The following is a 15,712-nucleotide window of genomic DNA, read 5'->3' on the forward strand; positions in this document are numbered from 1 at the left end:
TGTACTAAAAAAAGAATATCTCTCTATTTTTCTTGAAACACATACTTTCTTGGAAGCAATATTGTAAACAAGTTAAGAACGGAGCCATGCATACAAACAGTATGATTTCGCATATATAGGGTCAGAAAAAATTCCTTTTTTCAATAAAAATAAACATAGTAGTTGATGAAATGAGAGAAGAATATGTAATTTATTAACTGTCAATACTGGCCGCTGATGAAATGCACTAGAATGAGGTAAAAATATTGCCTAATGAGAAACAGATGGAGCAGAAGCTTTTGTCATCCAGGAATTGGTCATTGGCAGATCACTGGGCATGTCTTGCCAGTATCTTCAGTTATATAGCAGTATTTTAGGAAAGGCAGAGGAACCAGAGATCAAATGGCCAACATCCCCTGGATCATCGAAAAAGCAAGAGAGTTCCAGAAAACCATCTATTTCTGCTTCATTGACTATGCTAAAGCCTTTAACTGTGTGGATCACAATAAACTGTGGAAAATTCTGAGAGAGATGGGAATACCAGACCATCTGACCTGCCTCTTGAGAAATCTGTATGCAGGTCAGGAAGCAACAGTTAGAACTGGACATGGAACAACAGACTGATTCCAAATAGGAAAAAGAGTACGTCAAGGCTGTATATTGTCACCCTGCTTATTTAACTTATATGCAGAGTACATCATGAGACATGCTGGGCTGGAAGAAGTACAAGCTGGAATCAAGATTGCCAGGAGAAATATCAGTAACCTCAGATATGCAGATGACACTACCCTTATGGCAGAAAGTGAAGAAGAACTAAAAAGCCTCTTGATGAAAGTGAAAGAGGAGAGTAAATAGGTTGGCTTAAAGCTCAACATTCAGAAAATGAAGATCATGGCATCTGGTCCCATCACTTCATGGGAAATAGATGGAGAAACAGTGGAAACAGTGTCAGACTTTATTTTGGGGGGCTCCAAAATCACTGCAGATGGTGACTGCAGCCATGACATTAGAAGATGCTTACTCCTCGGAAGGAAAGTTATGACCAACCTAGATAGCATATTAAAAAGCAGACGCATTACTTTGTCAACAAAGGTCCATCTAGTCAAGGCTATGGTTTTTCCAGTAGTCATGTATGGCTGTGAGAGTTGGACTGTGAAGAAAGCTGAGCACCGAAGAATTGATGCTTTTGAACTGTGATGTTGGAGAAGGCTCTTGAGAGTCCCTTGGACTGCAAGGAGATCCAACCAGTCCATCCTAAAGGAGATCAGTCCTAGATGTTCATTGGAAGCACTGATACTAAAGCTGAAACTCCAGTACTTTGGCCACCTCATGCGAAGAGTTGACTCATTGGAAAAGACCCTGATGCTGGGAGGGATTGGAGGCAGGAGGAGAAGGGAACGACAGAGGATGAGATGGCTGGATGGCATCACCGACTCAATGGACATGAGTATGAGTAAATTCTGGGAGTTGGTGATGGACAGGGAGGCCTGGCGTGCTGCGATTCATGGGGTCGCAAAGAGTCGGACACGACTGAGCGACTGAACTGAATACCATTCCTGCTCAAACTCTTCCAAAAAATTACAGATGGAAGAAAACTCCAAACTCATTCTATGAGGCCACCATCACCCTGATAGCAAAACCAGATCAAGATATCACAAACAATAAACTTATCATCTAGTATCACTGATGAACACAGATGTAAGAATCCTGAACAAAATTCTAGCAAATCGAATTTAACAACATGTGAAAAGGCTCATACAGCATGCTCAAGCGGGGTTATTCCCAGGGATGCAAGGATTTTCAATAAACCAAAGTCAATCAGTGTGACACTGCATATTAACAGACTGAGAGACAAAAACCGTATGGCCATCTCAATCGATGCAGAGAAACTTTCAACAGAATTCAATGTTCATTTGTGATTAAAAAAAAAAAACAACCCTCTAGAAAATCAGCATAGAAGGAATTACCTCAATATGATAAAGGCCATATACAACAAACCTACTGCAAACATTATTCTCAGTGGTTACAAACTGAAATCATTTCCGCTAAGATCAGGAACAGGACAAAGGTTCCTACTTTCCCCACTATTATTCCACATGGTTTTGAAATTCCTAGCCACAGCAATCAGAGAAGAAAAAGAAATAAAAGAATTCAGATTGGAGAAGAAAAATATAGCTGTCACTGTTTGCCACTGACATGATACTATACGTTGAAAACCCTAGAGACGCCACCAGAAAATTACTAGAACAAATCAATGAATACAGCAAAGGCTCAGGATATAAAATTAATACACAGAAACCCCTTGTAATCTTAAACAGTAACATTGAAAAATCAGAAAGGGAAAGTAAGGAAAGAATCCCATTCATCATTGTAACAAAAAGAATAAAATATCTCAGAATAAACCTACATAAAGAGACAAAAGACCTGTATGCAGAAAACTATAAGACACTGTTAAAAGAAATAAAATATAACTCAAACAGATGGAGAGATATAACATGTTCTTAGGTTGGAAGAAGCAATATTGTGAAAATGACTATACTGCCTAAAGCAATCTGCATATTGAATGCAATCCCTATCAAATTATCAATGGTGTTTTCATAGAACTAGAACAAAAAACTTCACAATTTGTGTGGAATCACAAAAGACCCCAAATAGCCAAAGCAATCTTTCTGAAAGGAAAACAGATTGGAGGAATCAACCTGACTTCAGACTCTATGACAAAGCTACAGTCGTCAAGGCAGTACGGTTCAGTTCAGTTCAGTTCAGTTCAGTCGCTCAGTCGTGTCCTACTCTTTGCGACCCCATGAACTGCCGCACGCCAGGCCTCCTTGTCCATCACCAACTCCCAGAGTTCACTCAGACTCATGTCCATCAAGTCCGTGATGCCATCCAGCCATCTTATCCTCAGTCGTCCCCTTCTCCTCCTGCCTCCAATCCCTCCCAGCATCAGGGTCTTTTCCAATGAGTCAGCTCTTTGCATGAGGTGGCCAAAGTACTGGAGCTTCAGCTTTAGCATCATTCTTTCCAAAAGAAATCCCAGGGCTGATCTCCTTCAGAATGGACTGGTTGGATCTCCTTGCAGTCCGAGGGACTCTCAAGAGTCTTCTCCAACACCATGGTTCAAAAGCATCAATTCTTCGGCCCTCAGCCTTCTTCACAGTGCAACTCTCACATCCATACATGACCACAGGAAAAACCATAGCCTTGAAGAAGCACGAGCTGGAATCAAGATTGCCAGGAGAAATATCAATAACCTCAGATATGCAGATGACACCACCCTTATGGCAGAAAGTGAAGAGGAGCTAAAAAGCCTCTTGATGAAAGTGAAAGAGGAGAGTGAAAAAGTTGGCTTAAAGCTCAACATTCAGAAAACGAAGATCATGGCACCCGGTCCCATCACTTCATGGGAAATAGATGGGGAAACAGTGTCAGACTTTATTTTGGGGCGCTCCAAAATCACTGCAGATGGTGACTGCAGCCATGAAACTAAAAGACGCTTACTCCTTGGAAGAAAAGTTATGACCAACCTAGATAGTATATTCAAAAGCAGAGACATTACTTTGCGGACTAAGGTCCGTCAGCACAAAAACAGAAATATGGACCGATGAAAAAATATACATAACCTAGAGATAAACCCACAAATATGTGTGTACCTTATCTTTGAGAAAAGATGCAAGAATATATAGTGGAGAAAAGATAGCCTCTTCAGTAAGTGGCACTGGGAACACTGAAGAGCTACATGTAAAACAGTGAAATTAGAATATTTCCTAACACCATATACAAATATATGTATATGGTGTATAAACTCAAACTGGATTAACAACTTAAATGTGATACCATAAAGTATAAAACCTGGGTTCAATACCTGGGCCAGAGAGATCCCCTGGAGAAGGAAATGGTAACCCAGTCCAGTATTCTTGCCTGGGAAATCCTAGACAGAGGAGCCTGGCAGACTACAGTCCATGGGGTTGCAAGAGTTGGACATGACTGAGCAACTAAACCAGCACATGAAGCTCTTAGAAGAAAACATGGGTATTTGAAAAGACCCTGATGCTGGGAAAGATTGAGGGTGGGAGGAGAAGGGGATTACAGAGGATGAGATGGTTGGATGGCATCACCGACTCAATGGACATGAGTTTGAGTAAACTCTGGAAGTTGGTGATGGACAGGGAGGCCTGGCATGCTGCAGTCCATGGGGTCGCAAGGAGTTGGACGTGACTTAGTGACTGAACTGAACTGATACTCTTTGACATAAATCACAGCAGGATCCTATCTGACCCACCTCCTAGAGTAGTGGAAATAATAACAAAGATAAACAAATGGGACCTAATTATACTTAAAAGCTTTGAGACAGCAAAGGGGACTATAAATAAGGTGAAAACACAACTTCAGATTGGGAGAAAATAATTGTAAACAAAGCCACTGGCAATGGATTAATCCCCCAAATATATACAAAATATGCATGCATGCAGCTCAATATCAGAAAAACAAAAAATAAAAAAAATTGGCAGACAACCTAACAGCCATTTCTCCATGGAAGACTTATAGAGGGCCAATAAACGCATGAAATGATGCACAAGATCACTCTTTGGAAGAGAAATGGAAGTCGAAACTAAAATCAGATATCACCTCACACCAATCAGAATGGCCATCATTAAAAATTCTACAAATAATAAATGCTGGAGAAGATGTGGAGAACCCTCCTGCACTGTTGGTGGAAATGCAAACTTATATAGACATTGTGGAGAAAGTATGGAGATTCCAAAAAAAAAAAAGAAGAAAAAAAACCTTAAGAATAAATCTACCATATCACCAAGCAATCCTACTACTGCACATATACCTTGAGAAAACCACAATTCAAAAAGACACATGTGCCCCAGTGTTCATTTCAGCACTATTTACAAGAGCCAGGACATGGAATCAGCCTAGATGTCCATCAACAGATGAATGGATGAAGAGGATTGGAATATTGCTCAGCCATCAGTTCAGTTCAGTTCAGTCACTCAGTCATGTCCAGCTCTTTGCAACCCCATGAATCGCAGCATGCTGCCAGGGTCCTGCCCTGGTGGATCCAGGGTAATTTGAAGGGGAGACGGAGTAGGCGAGGAAAAACTTACTTATTTAGAAATACAAAAGAGAGACTAGGAAAGAATAGTATAGTAGGAAATTTAGTGGAGAAAAGATGCTGAATAACTTGGTTTACATGGAAAACCAATAAAGTTCCAGACAAGGAACTTACACTGTCTACATTAGGCCACTGGTGCCCACTTGAACAGTGGAGGGTGTCCCACCTTAGGCTCCCTCTCACGTGGGTCTTAGAAGCCAGGGCAAGTAAGTAGACTCGGAGAGCCTCCACACCCCAGATGGGAATTCAGCCTGAAAATAGAGTAAGAAAAGAAGACACGGGGGAAACCAGTCTTTCCAGTGACTGGCCCATCCTCTACTGTCTGGAAAGGCCTTTTATACTTTCGATTGTACATAGAGATCAATGGATAATACAAAATTATGCAGCATCAGCATAATTCTCTCTTCTCAAGACCAGGCTTTCTCTCTGCATACCTAGTTGTATACACAAGTCTTAGGTGATTTACATCATCTTCTGGCCAGAAGGGCACTTAACATTTTATGGCCCTTTTCTGATAAGGGTCTGTCAACCAGAGAACTTATTTGTGTTGTTCTTCCCAAAGTCTGGTGCCACTCTCAGAAAGCACTAAATAAAGTTACATTCTTACATCGCAAGGACACAATAATTTATAAAAAGGAAAAGGAGTACAGTGATTTATAACAAAGAGAAAAGTAATTAACTCAAAAGTCTAGTGTTGCTAACATCAAAACTACTCTATTCCTTTTTCTATATCCCGATTACATTGATTAATATCCTCCCAGGTGCCTAAAAGATAAAGGATATGGAGGCCTGGAAGCAGTCATTGACTCAACAGTGAAACCCGTCATCAGTATAATTTTTAGCTCTTTAGAAAAGGCTCTGTATCTTTAAGATGCTTTAAGCTTTGTGCCTCTCGCGGTTGGGGGGCTGTAAACAATTCACAAGTTGTAAAGTCCGGGCAGACTGGTCAGGTAAGTTAGAAAGCTATCAGAGGGGTTAAACCGAGACATTCTTTTTATATGCAGGAGACGGTTAACTGGAGCCCTAAGTTAATTCCTTTTAGAGGCAGAAGAGAGGAAAGCACAGTACAATAAGGCAGGCAGACTGGTTTTGGGGGGGTAGATGTTCAGGAAAACCCAGGGGGAACCCCTGAAGCCAGATCACGCCTTTGCGTATGTCTGGCTTCCTTCCTCATGACCTTTGCCACGGGCGGGATTCCTCATGCTGGCTCCCAGCAGCATGCCAGTCTTCCCTGTCCATCACCAACTCCCGGAGTTCACCCAAACTCAAGTGCATCGAGTCGGTGATGCCATCCAGCTATCTCATCCTCTGTCATCCCCTTCTCCTCCTGTCCCCAATCCCTCCCAGCATCAGGGTTTTTTCCAATGAGTAAACTCTTCGCATGAGGTGGCCAAAGTATTGGAGTTTCAGCCTCAGCATCAGTCTTTCCAATGAACACCCAGGACTGATCTTCTTTAGGATGGACTGGTTGGATCTCCTTGCAGTCCAAGAGTCGCAAGAGTCTTCTCTAACGCCACAGTTCAAAAGCATCAATTCTTAAGCACTCAGCTTTCTTCACAGTCCAACTTTCATATCCATACATGACCACTGGAAAAACCAAAGCCTTGACTAGACGGACCTTTGTTGGCAAAGGTCCAACAAAATGGAACAAATTTGAGTCTGTTCTAGAGAGGTGGATGAACCTAGGGTGAAATGAATCATAAAGAACAAAAAACAAATAATGTATGTTAAAACATATATGTAGAATCTAGAAATAGAGTACTGTTGAACCTATTTGCATGCAAGAAATGGAGACAGATTAGAGAATGATCTTGCAGCAAGAAAAGCAGAGGATGGGGCAAATTGGGAAAATAGCATTGACATATATACACGATCATGTGTGAAACAGATAGCTAGTGAGAAGCTGCTATATGACACAGGGAGCCCTGTCTGGAGCTGGGACAGATGGGGGGTGTATATATATATATAATTATGACTGATTTGCATTGTTGTATAGCAAGAACGAACACAATGTTGTAAAGCAGTTTTCCTCCAATTAAAAAATAAATTAAAAAAAATTTAGTAATTTAGTAGAACATAATTGAAACATGACTTCCAAGAGGCGCCAACCAGCTGGTACTGATGCCTCTGAGCTCTGGAGAAAGACTTTATATACCTGGGAATGCGCTGCAAGTCCCTTCTGTTTTCTTTAACCTTGCAGGTTCTGTTTCATCACCTCCTATTAACAGAATATAACCTGCAGACAACTGGCAAAGAAAAAATGTGGTTTGCAGAGTTTTCATTCCAGTATGACAAAGCGTAGAATGTGACTCTGGAGCTGAGAGTTGGTAACCTAATAGCTAGCTCATTTACCTTGCAAACTGGCTTTAGCCAGATGGATCCTTCTGAGGGTATAATGGTTCCAGAAGAACCAAGGAGTCTCTTGGAATAATCTTATTCCTTTGGTTTCAGAGAGGGTAGGAACAGAAGGTAGTCTTCTCTTTGTGTTGAGCTGGACTGGAGACATTTTACACAGGAAGTATATATCCATAGCACCTGGGTGTACCGTGTCCCTATCTGTACTCTTTACAAAGATCCTATGGAGAAGAGAAAGCCAGAGTTTTCCTTACTGGCTGGTTCTTTATACTTTTTAATCATAGTGTTATAAAATATCTCTTAGTTTAATCTGATATCACTTTTCAATTCGGATACAATATCTTTGTCAAGAGCCTGAACGACTGCATATAAAGAATATATTAGTGAAGTAAGTGAATTAAACTGGACAATATTGTCATTGCAGAGACTTATAAAGGGATAACTGAGGTAATAAAGACCAGAGTTCTCCAGCAAAACATTATCAACCTTTAAAATGCTGTATCTGGGTACATCTGGTAAAAACTGAAGTATGGATTATTATACCAGAATGACTTAGCTGGAAAGAGGGACTTATTTGGCATGAAATAGATAAATTTCAGGTCATTGTTTATGATGGGAAAGTGTAATTTGATCACTTTGGGTTTACAGAATAATAATGGCTCTTTTGGAGTGCTTTAAGGAAGACCATTATGTCTGCCTTGTGGTCTATATTATTTTATTGAGTCTGTTTTTCTATGAAATTTTTATCATGAACTAATTGTTTATTCATATTATATTCTAATTTTCATTTTCCCTAAATATTCTTTCTTATCCCCCTAATCCCCTTTAACTAGTCCTTACGTCTTTTCCATATATTAAATCATTATTCATTAAGAGAGGCAGGTTTCATCTTGGAGAGACCTCTGGGGAAGAGTCAGCTCTTGGTTTTGCTGAAGTGTTGTATAAAAGTCTATCCACAAGTTAGAATTTTAGGGCTTCAGTTTTATCTTCCATAAAGTGAATAAATTAGGCTATGTATTAGACTAAGATTGCATAAATTTCTAACATTGTATAATTCTGGAACTTTGTTGGGGATGGTTTCAGGTCTGAAGACTACTGCTCTAAGAAATACTGTTCACATGGAGGAAAAAGATTTTTCACATAGACAACCTCCATAGAAAAAATGATCATTGTTTAAATAACAAGTAAGACTCTTCCAAAAAGAAGAACTTTTGTGTCTCTTAATATCCAATGATCCCACATTCTGAGATTACAGCGGACTTTCTATCCAGGGCAAACATTTAAAATAGATATAATAGTGGTGATCTGTTGGCTGCTTTAAAGCTAAAAGAAATAAAATGAACCATCTAAGTTGCTAATTACTGCAGGTTTACAGACTGTGAAACAAATTTCTAGAACTACAAGTCCTTTTCAAGAGGAGTTGTAGTTGTAGGTGAAGGTTTCCTTGAGATAAAATTACAAGATACATCTCTAAATCAGTTTAGGGCTGAAATAACGGACAGAAAATTGAATCGGTAGGCCTGAAAGCACTGTTTAGTGGAGCAATTAGGCTGTAACATCTGTTATTCTATTGATCTCTTGGATTGATTGGACGTATCTGGCAAACCAGGCCAGTGTCTCCTAATCCCTTCCCTGTCTCAGTGCATGTTTTAGAGAGGTTAGTCTACATATAGGAGAAAACCTTTTTCACAGTTAAGCTGTGCTCCGGTGCTAGGATCCCAGCTCCTGTTTAAGGAGAGTGGTAGTAATATACTTAGTGTCATTTTCCCAAGAGAAATAGATGAGTCCATTCAATTTCAGTGATTCACTTATTCACCTACCATTCATTCCATAAATGTGTAGTGAGCATCTGCCACAGACCAGGCACTGTGACAAGCACTGAATCTGACCTGAGCAAGTCAGATATGGCCCTGGCCTCGTGGAGGCTTTAGTCTCTCCCATAAGTCCCGTTAGACTTCTCATCCTCACTCATTCTGTACCCACTCCTTCAATTTCCCAAACCTCCAGAAGGTTTGAGCATATTTTTGTCATTGAAAGCTTTTCTTTTTTTACAGGGTAAAAATTATGTAGTACAAATCTTAAAGGAAGAGTTCACAGGATTTTGTTGGTTCTGATAGACTTCAAATGCTTCAGAAGATCAACCATTGAAATCTTTAGGAGATTCCATTGAGCAAAACTTTTGCCTGCTGAAATGGATGGATTTTACCATTCTTATTTGTGGCTTTAATATGTGGCCTTTCCCCCTCATCCTCAAGGCAAAAGAAGCAGCTTTTATTAATAATGCTATTGGTAATAGTAAAACAATGTTTATTGTTGCATACCAGGCAGTGTGCCTTGAATTTCTAGTAAGGTGTGTATTCTCTTTGCCAGGACAATACTTTCTTTATTGAATTCTGATAAAGTAATCTGCAAATTGCAAGGGCTCAAATGTACTGCTGACACATTGATCCTTTAACCTATTTTTTCTTCTTGATTAATACATTACAGGTCACTGTGTATCAGCCTTAAATTCTTCCAAGGATTTTAAACTATTTTTATAACTTAGATATCTATAGCTTCTTTTTAAGATCAGTATTTGGCAGCATTCTGATATAAGCCTCCCAGAGATGTATGCATATTATCATTTCCAATGTGGCCTCTTTCAGAGCCTTGGCTACTGCAGAAATTTGGCTTATTATGAATATTTGAATGAATATTACTTGTTGCTAATCCTTTTTAAGTCAAAAAATATCTCCATGATATACCCCAAGCATGCCAGGTGGTAATATGTGGTATTTTGAACATTCCATTGGAGAAGGAAATGGCAACCCACTTTGCCTGGAGAATCCTAGGGATGGGGGAGCCTGGTGGGCTGCCATCTATGGGGTCACACAGAGTTGGACATGACTGAAGTGACTTAGTACTTAGCAGAACATACCATAATGTACTTTTCTCTAACTCAGTTCTATCAGCTCAAAGTATCACAGAGTTCAGAATCTAATCCAGTGGAGAGAAAAATCTCTATTTCAAAAATATCTCTTTTCATGATTAGCTACTGTGATTGTATTTATAGTGTCACAGAAGCCTCTGAACCTATCGGTTCTCTTTAATGGGGATTCAATCATGTATTCAATCATGTATCAGTTCTCTTTAATGGGGATTCAATCATGTATTGAGCCTTTTATAGGTGGCCTGTGACAAGACCTTGCCTTGAAAGGGCCTCCTATGCCTGTAATTAAGATAGCCACACAATGAGGTTAGGCAAGTCCCGTGTAGAAATTCCATCCTGGTATAGTATATGTAATTTCCTTTCCTCTGACTTTTGTAACAAATAATACTTCTGGTTGAGGAACACAGTTCTGAAGTTGGGCTTCTATCCTTTACCCAATCACCCAATCAGTCAGTGTAAGGACTCTCAGAAAACAGTGTGTCTGTGTGTGTGCATGTAAGTTTGTATGTGTGTGCTTGTGTATCTTTGTATTCTGGGAATTTTCAAACACACACAAAGTAGTAAGAACAAAATATCTTCTGTGTGTTTATATTCATAAATATCATCATTTTTCTGCTTTTCATCTGTTAACCCATTTTTTTTCTTGCAGCATTTCTACTAAATCCCAGGTAACCCATAAATACTTTGAAACATTTCCTAGAATTTTAATGTTAGGTGAAAGTTTGAGACAAAAATTGTTGAATTGACTTCATTCTTGTTTTTGTCTGCATCTAGCATAGTTCCATTAAATTAGAACATGTTCCCTGTTGATAAGTTTAGTTTTCCTAAGTTCATTTTTATCTCTTCTTGACTGCCACGAAACCCCTGTTTTGTTCTTGTCATACTCAGCAGTTATTCCACTGGTTCTAGTATAAACAGAGCTCAGCAACTACACAATTAATGCATATGTATAAGTGATTTTAAAACTCTGTCCTCATAGACTATTTCTGTTTCATAGGAGTCAGATCATTAGTGTAAGATTTTTTACTTTAGGCATAAATCATCACTTTCCTATTATAAACTCCAGGCATTTGCACATAGGAATGGAGTGGATGTTTTGAGTATAGGCTAATAAAAGGTGTGAACCTAGGTAAGTGTGATTTGGATTTTAGGAGTCAGGAATTATTCTACTTTACGATATAGTTCTGTGTGTTTCTGTTCTGAAACTATATAATGTTGGCCAGCTTTAAAAACATAAAGAACCGGAGATATTTATTAATAGTTTCCTGCTTCACTTCTATTGCTCGTAGGCTCAAATCAGTCGTGATAGCTCTGAGACTCTGACTAAGTGGCTACTGTCTTTTCAGCGGAACTCCCACCTCCGTATACAGCCATTGTCAGCCCAGATGCCAGCGGAATTCCAGTCATAAACTGCCGGGTGTGCCAGTCTCTCATCAATTTGGATGGCAAGCTTCACCAGCATGTGGTTAAGTGCACAGTTTGCAATGAAGCTACGGTAAGTGGGGATTTTCATTAATATAGCCCAAATTATTATTTAAAATCTTCTCCCGAAAAAAGTGTGTCAATAATGTTACTTAAAAGTAGATGTGGGCTGGTTACAGAAATGGCCATTTTTTTTTTTACGTTTCTTTCTTCTCTCTAGCTGTTTCTCTTTTATCATACAAAGATGCCTCCAGTGTTTAACTCCGTTATGAAAATTTCATGAGGAATTATTTAACTGTAATGCCATTTGGCTCTTTATTTTCGAAAATGAGGCTGAATGTGAACAATCGCTTATAATTATCTTCAGTGTTATCCACATTGCAACTGAATCTATTCTGATTTTTACAAAAATGAAATATACTGAAGTTCCCTATAAATGTGGACTTTGTACTTCTTATGTGGAAAAGTATTTAAATTTGTTCACACCTGTAGGATATAGTTTTTCTGGGATTTTGTGACTGTGAGTTTGTTACTGACATTTGTGTTGAAGTGATTATTAACAGCTTGTATATTATTCCATTTTTTGATATTAATTTAGTGAAATATTTTTAAAAATTGAAGGGCATTTTTTTCCCCTGAACTTTGGAAAGAGCAACTAAATTTTAAGTAAGATTTTTAAGATTGTAAATAATAAACTGGTCAAGTGTATACTGGTTAAATTAAATATATTTCTGCTTTCATGGTTAGGCTTTAGTTTTAAATTTTCAATCTCTCAAAATTTGAAATTAATTAATAATTTTATTTTTGGCATTTGCATTTTTTTCTCCTTAGAAAAAGTCTTTAAAAAGTCAACCAATGATTATTGTGTCTCTAAGAACCATGAAAGATTAATATGGGGGACTTTATACGTTTTATGGAAAAGTCATAAGATAAAACCTTCAGTCATGAAGCAATATATTTCATTTTTATAAGGGATATCATTTAAGGAACTTTATTGTATAAATAAATCATACCTACAAAACTAGCTATTTTCTTTTTTCAGTTGAACACTTAAATGTACGTACATGCTAAGTCACTTGACTTGTGTCTGACTCTTTCCAGAGAAGCCTATGGACTGTTGCCTGCCAGGCTCCTCTGTCTGTGGGATTCTCCAGGCAAGAATACTGGAGTGGGTTGCCATGCCCTCCTCCAGGGGATCTCCCCAACCCAGGGTCTGAACCCGCATCCCTTACCTCTCCTGCATTGGCAGGCAGGTTCTTTATCACTAGTGCTACCTAGGAAGCCTGAGAGCATTCCTTAAAGTTCTGGGTTCTTTTTTCCCACCTTATTTTCCTCCCTTGTAATATTACTAATTCCATGCAAGGCAATCTAATGAAATACTATTCATTTTCTCTAGAATATTCACAATTATTTACGTTTCTTTATTTATTAGGAGTAGTAATCATGTAAAGTGTTAGTTGCTCAGTCGTGTCCAGCTCTTTGCCACCTCAAGGACTATAGCCCGCCAGGCTCCTCTGTCCACAAAATACTCCAGGCAAAAATACTGGAGTGGGCTGCCATTCCCTTCTCTAGGAAATCTTTCCAACCCAAGGATCAAACCCGGGTCTACCTGCATTGCAGGCAGATCCCTTACCATCTTAATGAGAGAAAGCAAAGAGGAATTAAAGAACCTCTTGATAAAAGTGAAAGAGGCGAGTGAGAAAGCTGGCTTAAAACTCACCATTCAAAAAACTAAGATCATGGCATCTGGTCCCATCACTTCATAGTAAATAGATGGGGGAGAAATGGAAACAGTGACAGACTTGATTTTCTTGGACTCCAAAATTACTGTGGATGGTGACTGCAGCCATGAAATTAAGACACTTGCTCCTTGGAAGAAAAACTATGAGAAACCTAGACAGCATATTTAATAAAGCAGACACATCACTTTGCCTACAAAGGTCCCTCTAGTCAAAGCTATGGTTTTTCCAGTATTCATGTAAGGAGGTGAGAGTTGGACCATAAAGAAGTCTGAGCAACAAAGAATTGGTGCTTTTGAACTGTGGTGCTGGAGAAAACTCTTGAGAGTCTCTAGGACAATAAGGGGATCAAACCAGTCAATCCTAAAGGAAATCAGCTCTGAATTTTCATTGGAAGGACTGATGCTAAAACCTAAACTCCAATATTTTGGCCACCTGATGCTAAGAGCTGACTTATTGGGAAAGACCCTGATGCTGGGAAAGATTGAAGGTAGGAGGAGAAGGGGATGACAGAGGATGAGATGATTGGATGGCATCATCAACTTAATGGACATGAATTTGAGCAAGCTCTGGGAGATAGTAAAAGACAGGGAAGCCTGGCGTGCTGCAGTCCAAGGGGTCACAAACAGTCAGACACGCCTGAGTGACTGAACAACAACAAATCATATAAAAATTCCAGCCCAATTTTCTTTATGTCCAGAAGTAGCTTATTATAGCCAAATTTTATTGGTCCTATATGAACTCATCACTTCAGAGAACCAGATTTAGACTGTTGGTTAAATCCACAGTGACACATCTATCCAGGGACTCACTATCTCTGGCAGCTGTAGCCTTATAAAATCTATTTCTTAAAAAATGAAACTTGAAAGTCGAAATTGCTTCTTGATCCATGGACTGCAGAATGGATGTTGTGTTAGCAAGCATGAAAAACAATTTTATTGTACACCTCCATAAGAGCTCTTGGGTGACCAGCTACATTATCCATAGGAGGTAATATTTTGAAAGGAATTTTTTTTTTCAGCTGTAGGTATCAACAGTGGACTTAAAATGTTCAGTAAACCGTTCTGTAAATAGATGTGCTGTCATCCAGACTTTGTTCTAGTGGCAGTGCAGTTTTAGCATAATTCTTTAAGGGCCCTAGGATTTTCAGAACGGTAAATGAAAGCATTGGCTTCGACTTAGACACCAGCTGCATTAGCCCCTAACAAGAGAGTCAGCCTGTGCTTTGAAACTTTGAAACCGGGCACTATTTTCTCCTTTTTGTCTATGAAGATCCCAGATGACATGTTTTTCCTGTATAGGGAAGAAGAAAATATGTTGAAACTATGTTGTTGAGTGTAGCTGCTTTCATTAATTAGCTTAGCTAGATCTTCTGAATAGCTTGCTACAGTTTCTGCCTCAGAACTTGTTACTTTACGTTGCAGTTTTTTTTTTTTTTTACTGAAGTATGATTTACAATGTTGTGTTAGTTTGAAAGTGAAAGTGAAAGTCGCTCAGTCGTGTCTGACTATTTGCGACCCCATAGACTGACTGTACAGTCCATGGAATTCTCCAGGCCACAATACTGAAGTGGGTAGCCTTTCCCTTCTCCAGGAGATCTTACCAACCCAGGGGTCAAACCCAGGTCTCCCTAATGGCAGGTGGACTCTTCACCAGCTGAGCCACCTGGGAAGCCCAAGAATACTGGAGTGGGTAGCCTATCCCTTCTCCAGCAGATCTTCTGACCCAGGAATCAAACCGGGGTCTCCTGTATTGCAGGTGAATTCTTTACCAGCTGAGATACTTTGAAGTGTATAGCAAAGTGATTCATATATATATGTGTATATATATATATATATATATAATTTTTCATCTTCATTTACCTTATAGGTTATTATAAAATATTGAGTGTCTCTGTGCTATACAGTTGGTATTCATTGGTTATCTGTTTTATATATGGTGTGTATGTGTATTTAATCCCAAACTCCTAATTTATCCTTCATTCGTCCACCTTTTCCACTTTGGTGACCATTAGTTTGTTTTCTACGTCTGTGGGTCTATTTATATTTTGCATATAACTTCATTTGTATAATTTTTTTCAGATTCCATGTACAAGCAGTAATGTATGATATGGGCCTTTTTTTTGCCTGACATTTCACTTAGTGTGATAATGTCTAGGGCCAT

At 39.0% G+C, this 15,712-nt stretch overlaps 1 protein-coding gene across 1 annotated transcript in view; it reads left to right on the plus strand.

Annotated features, from left to right (window-relative positions):
• Positions 1-15,712, plus strand: part of PIP4P2 (phosphatidylinositol-4,5-bisphosphate 4-phosphatase 2) — an 87,112-nt gene that overhangs the window by 22,105 nt on the left and 49,295 nt on the right. The window contains exon 2 of the mRNA XM_027973240.3: positions 11,735-11,883. Coding sequence (XP_027829041.1) covers positions 11,735-11,883 — 149 coding nt within the window. The remainder of the gene's footprint in view (positions 1-11,734; positions 11,884-15,712) is intronic.

The sequence above is a fragment of the Ovis aries genome, chromosome 9 (genome assembly GCF_016772045.2).
Source record: "Ovis aries strain OAR_USU_Benz2616 breed Rambouillet chromosome 9, ARS-UI_Ramb_v3.0, whole genome shotgun sequence".
NCBI classification, from domain to species: Eukaryota; Metazoa; Chordata; class Mammalia; order Artiodactyla; family Bovidae; genus Ovis; species Ovis aries.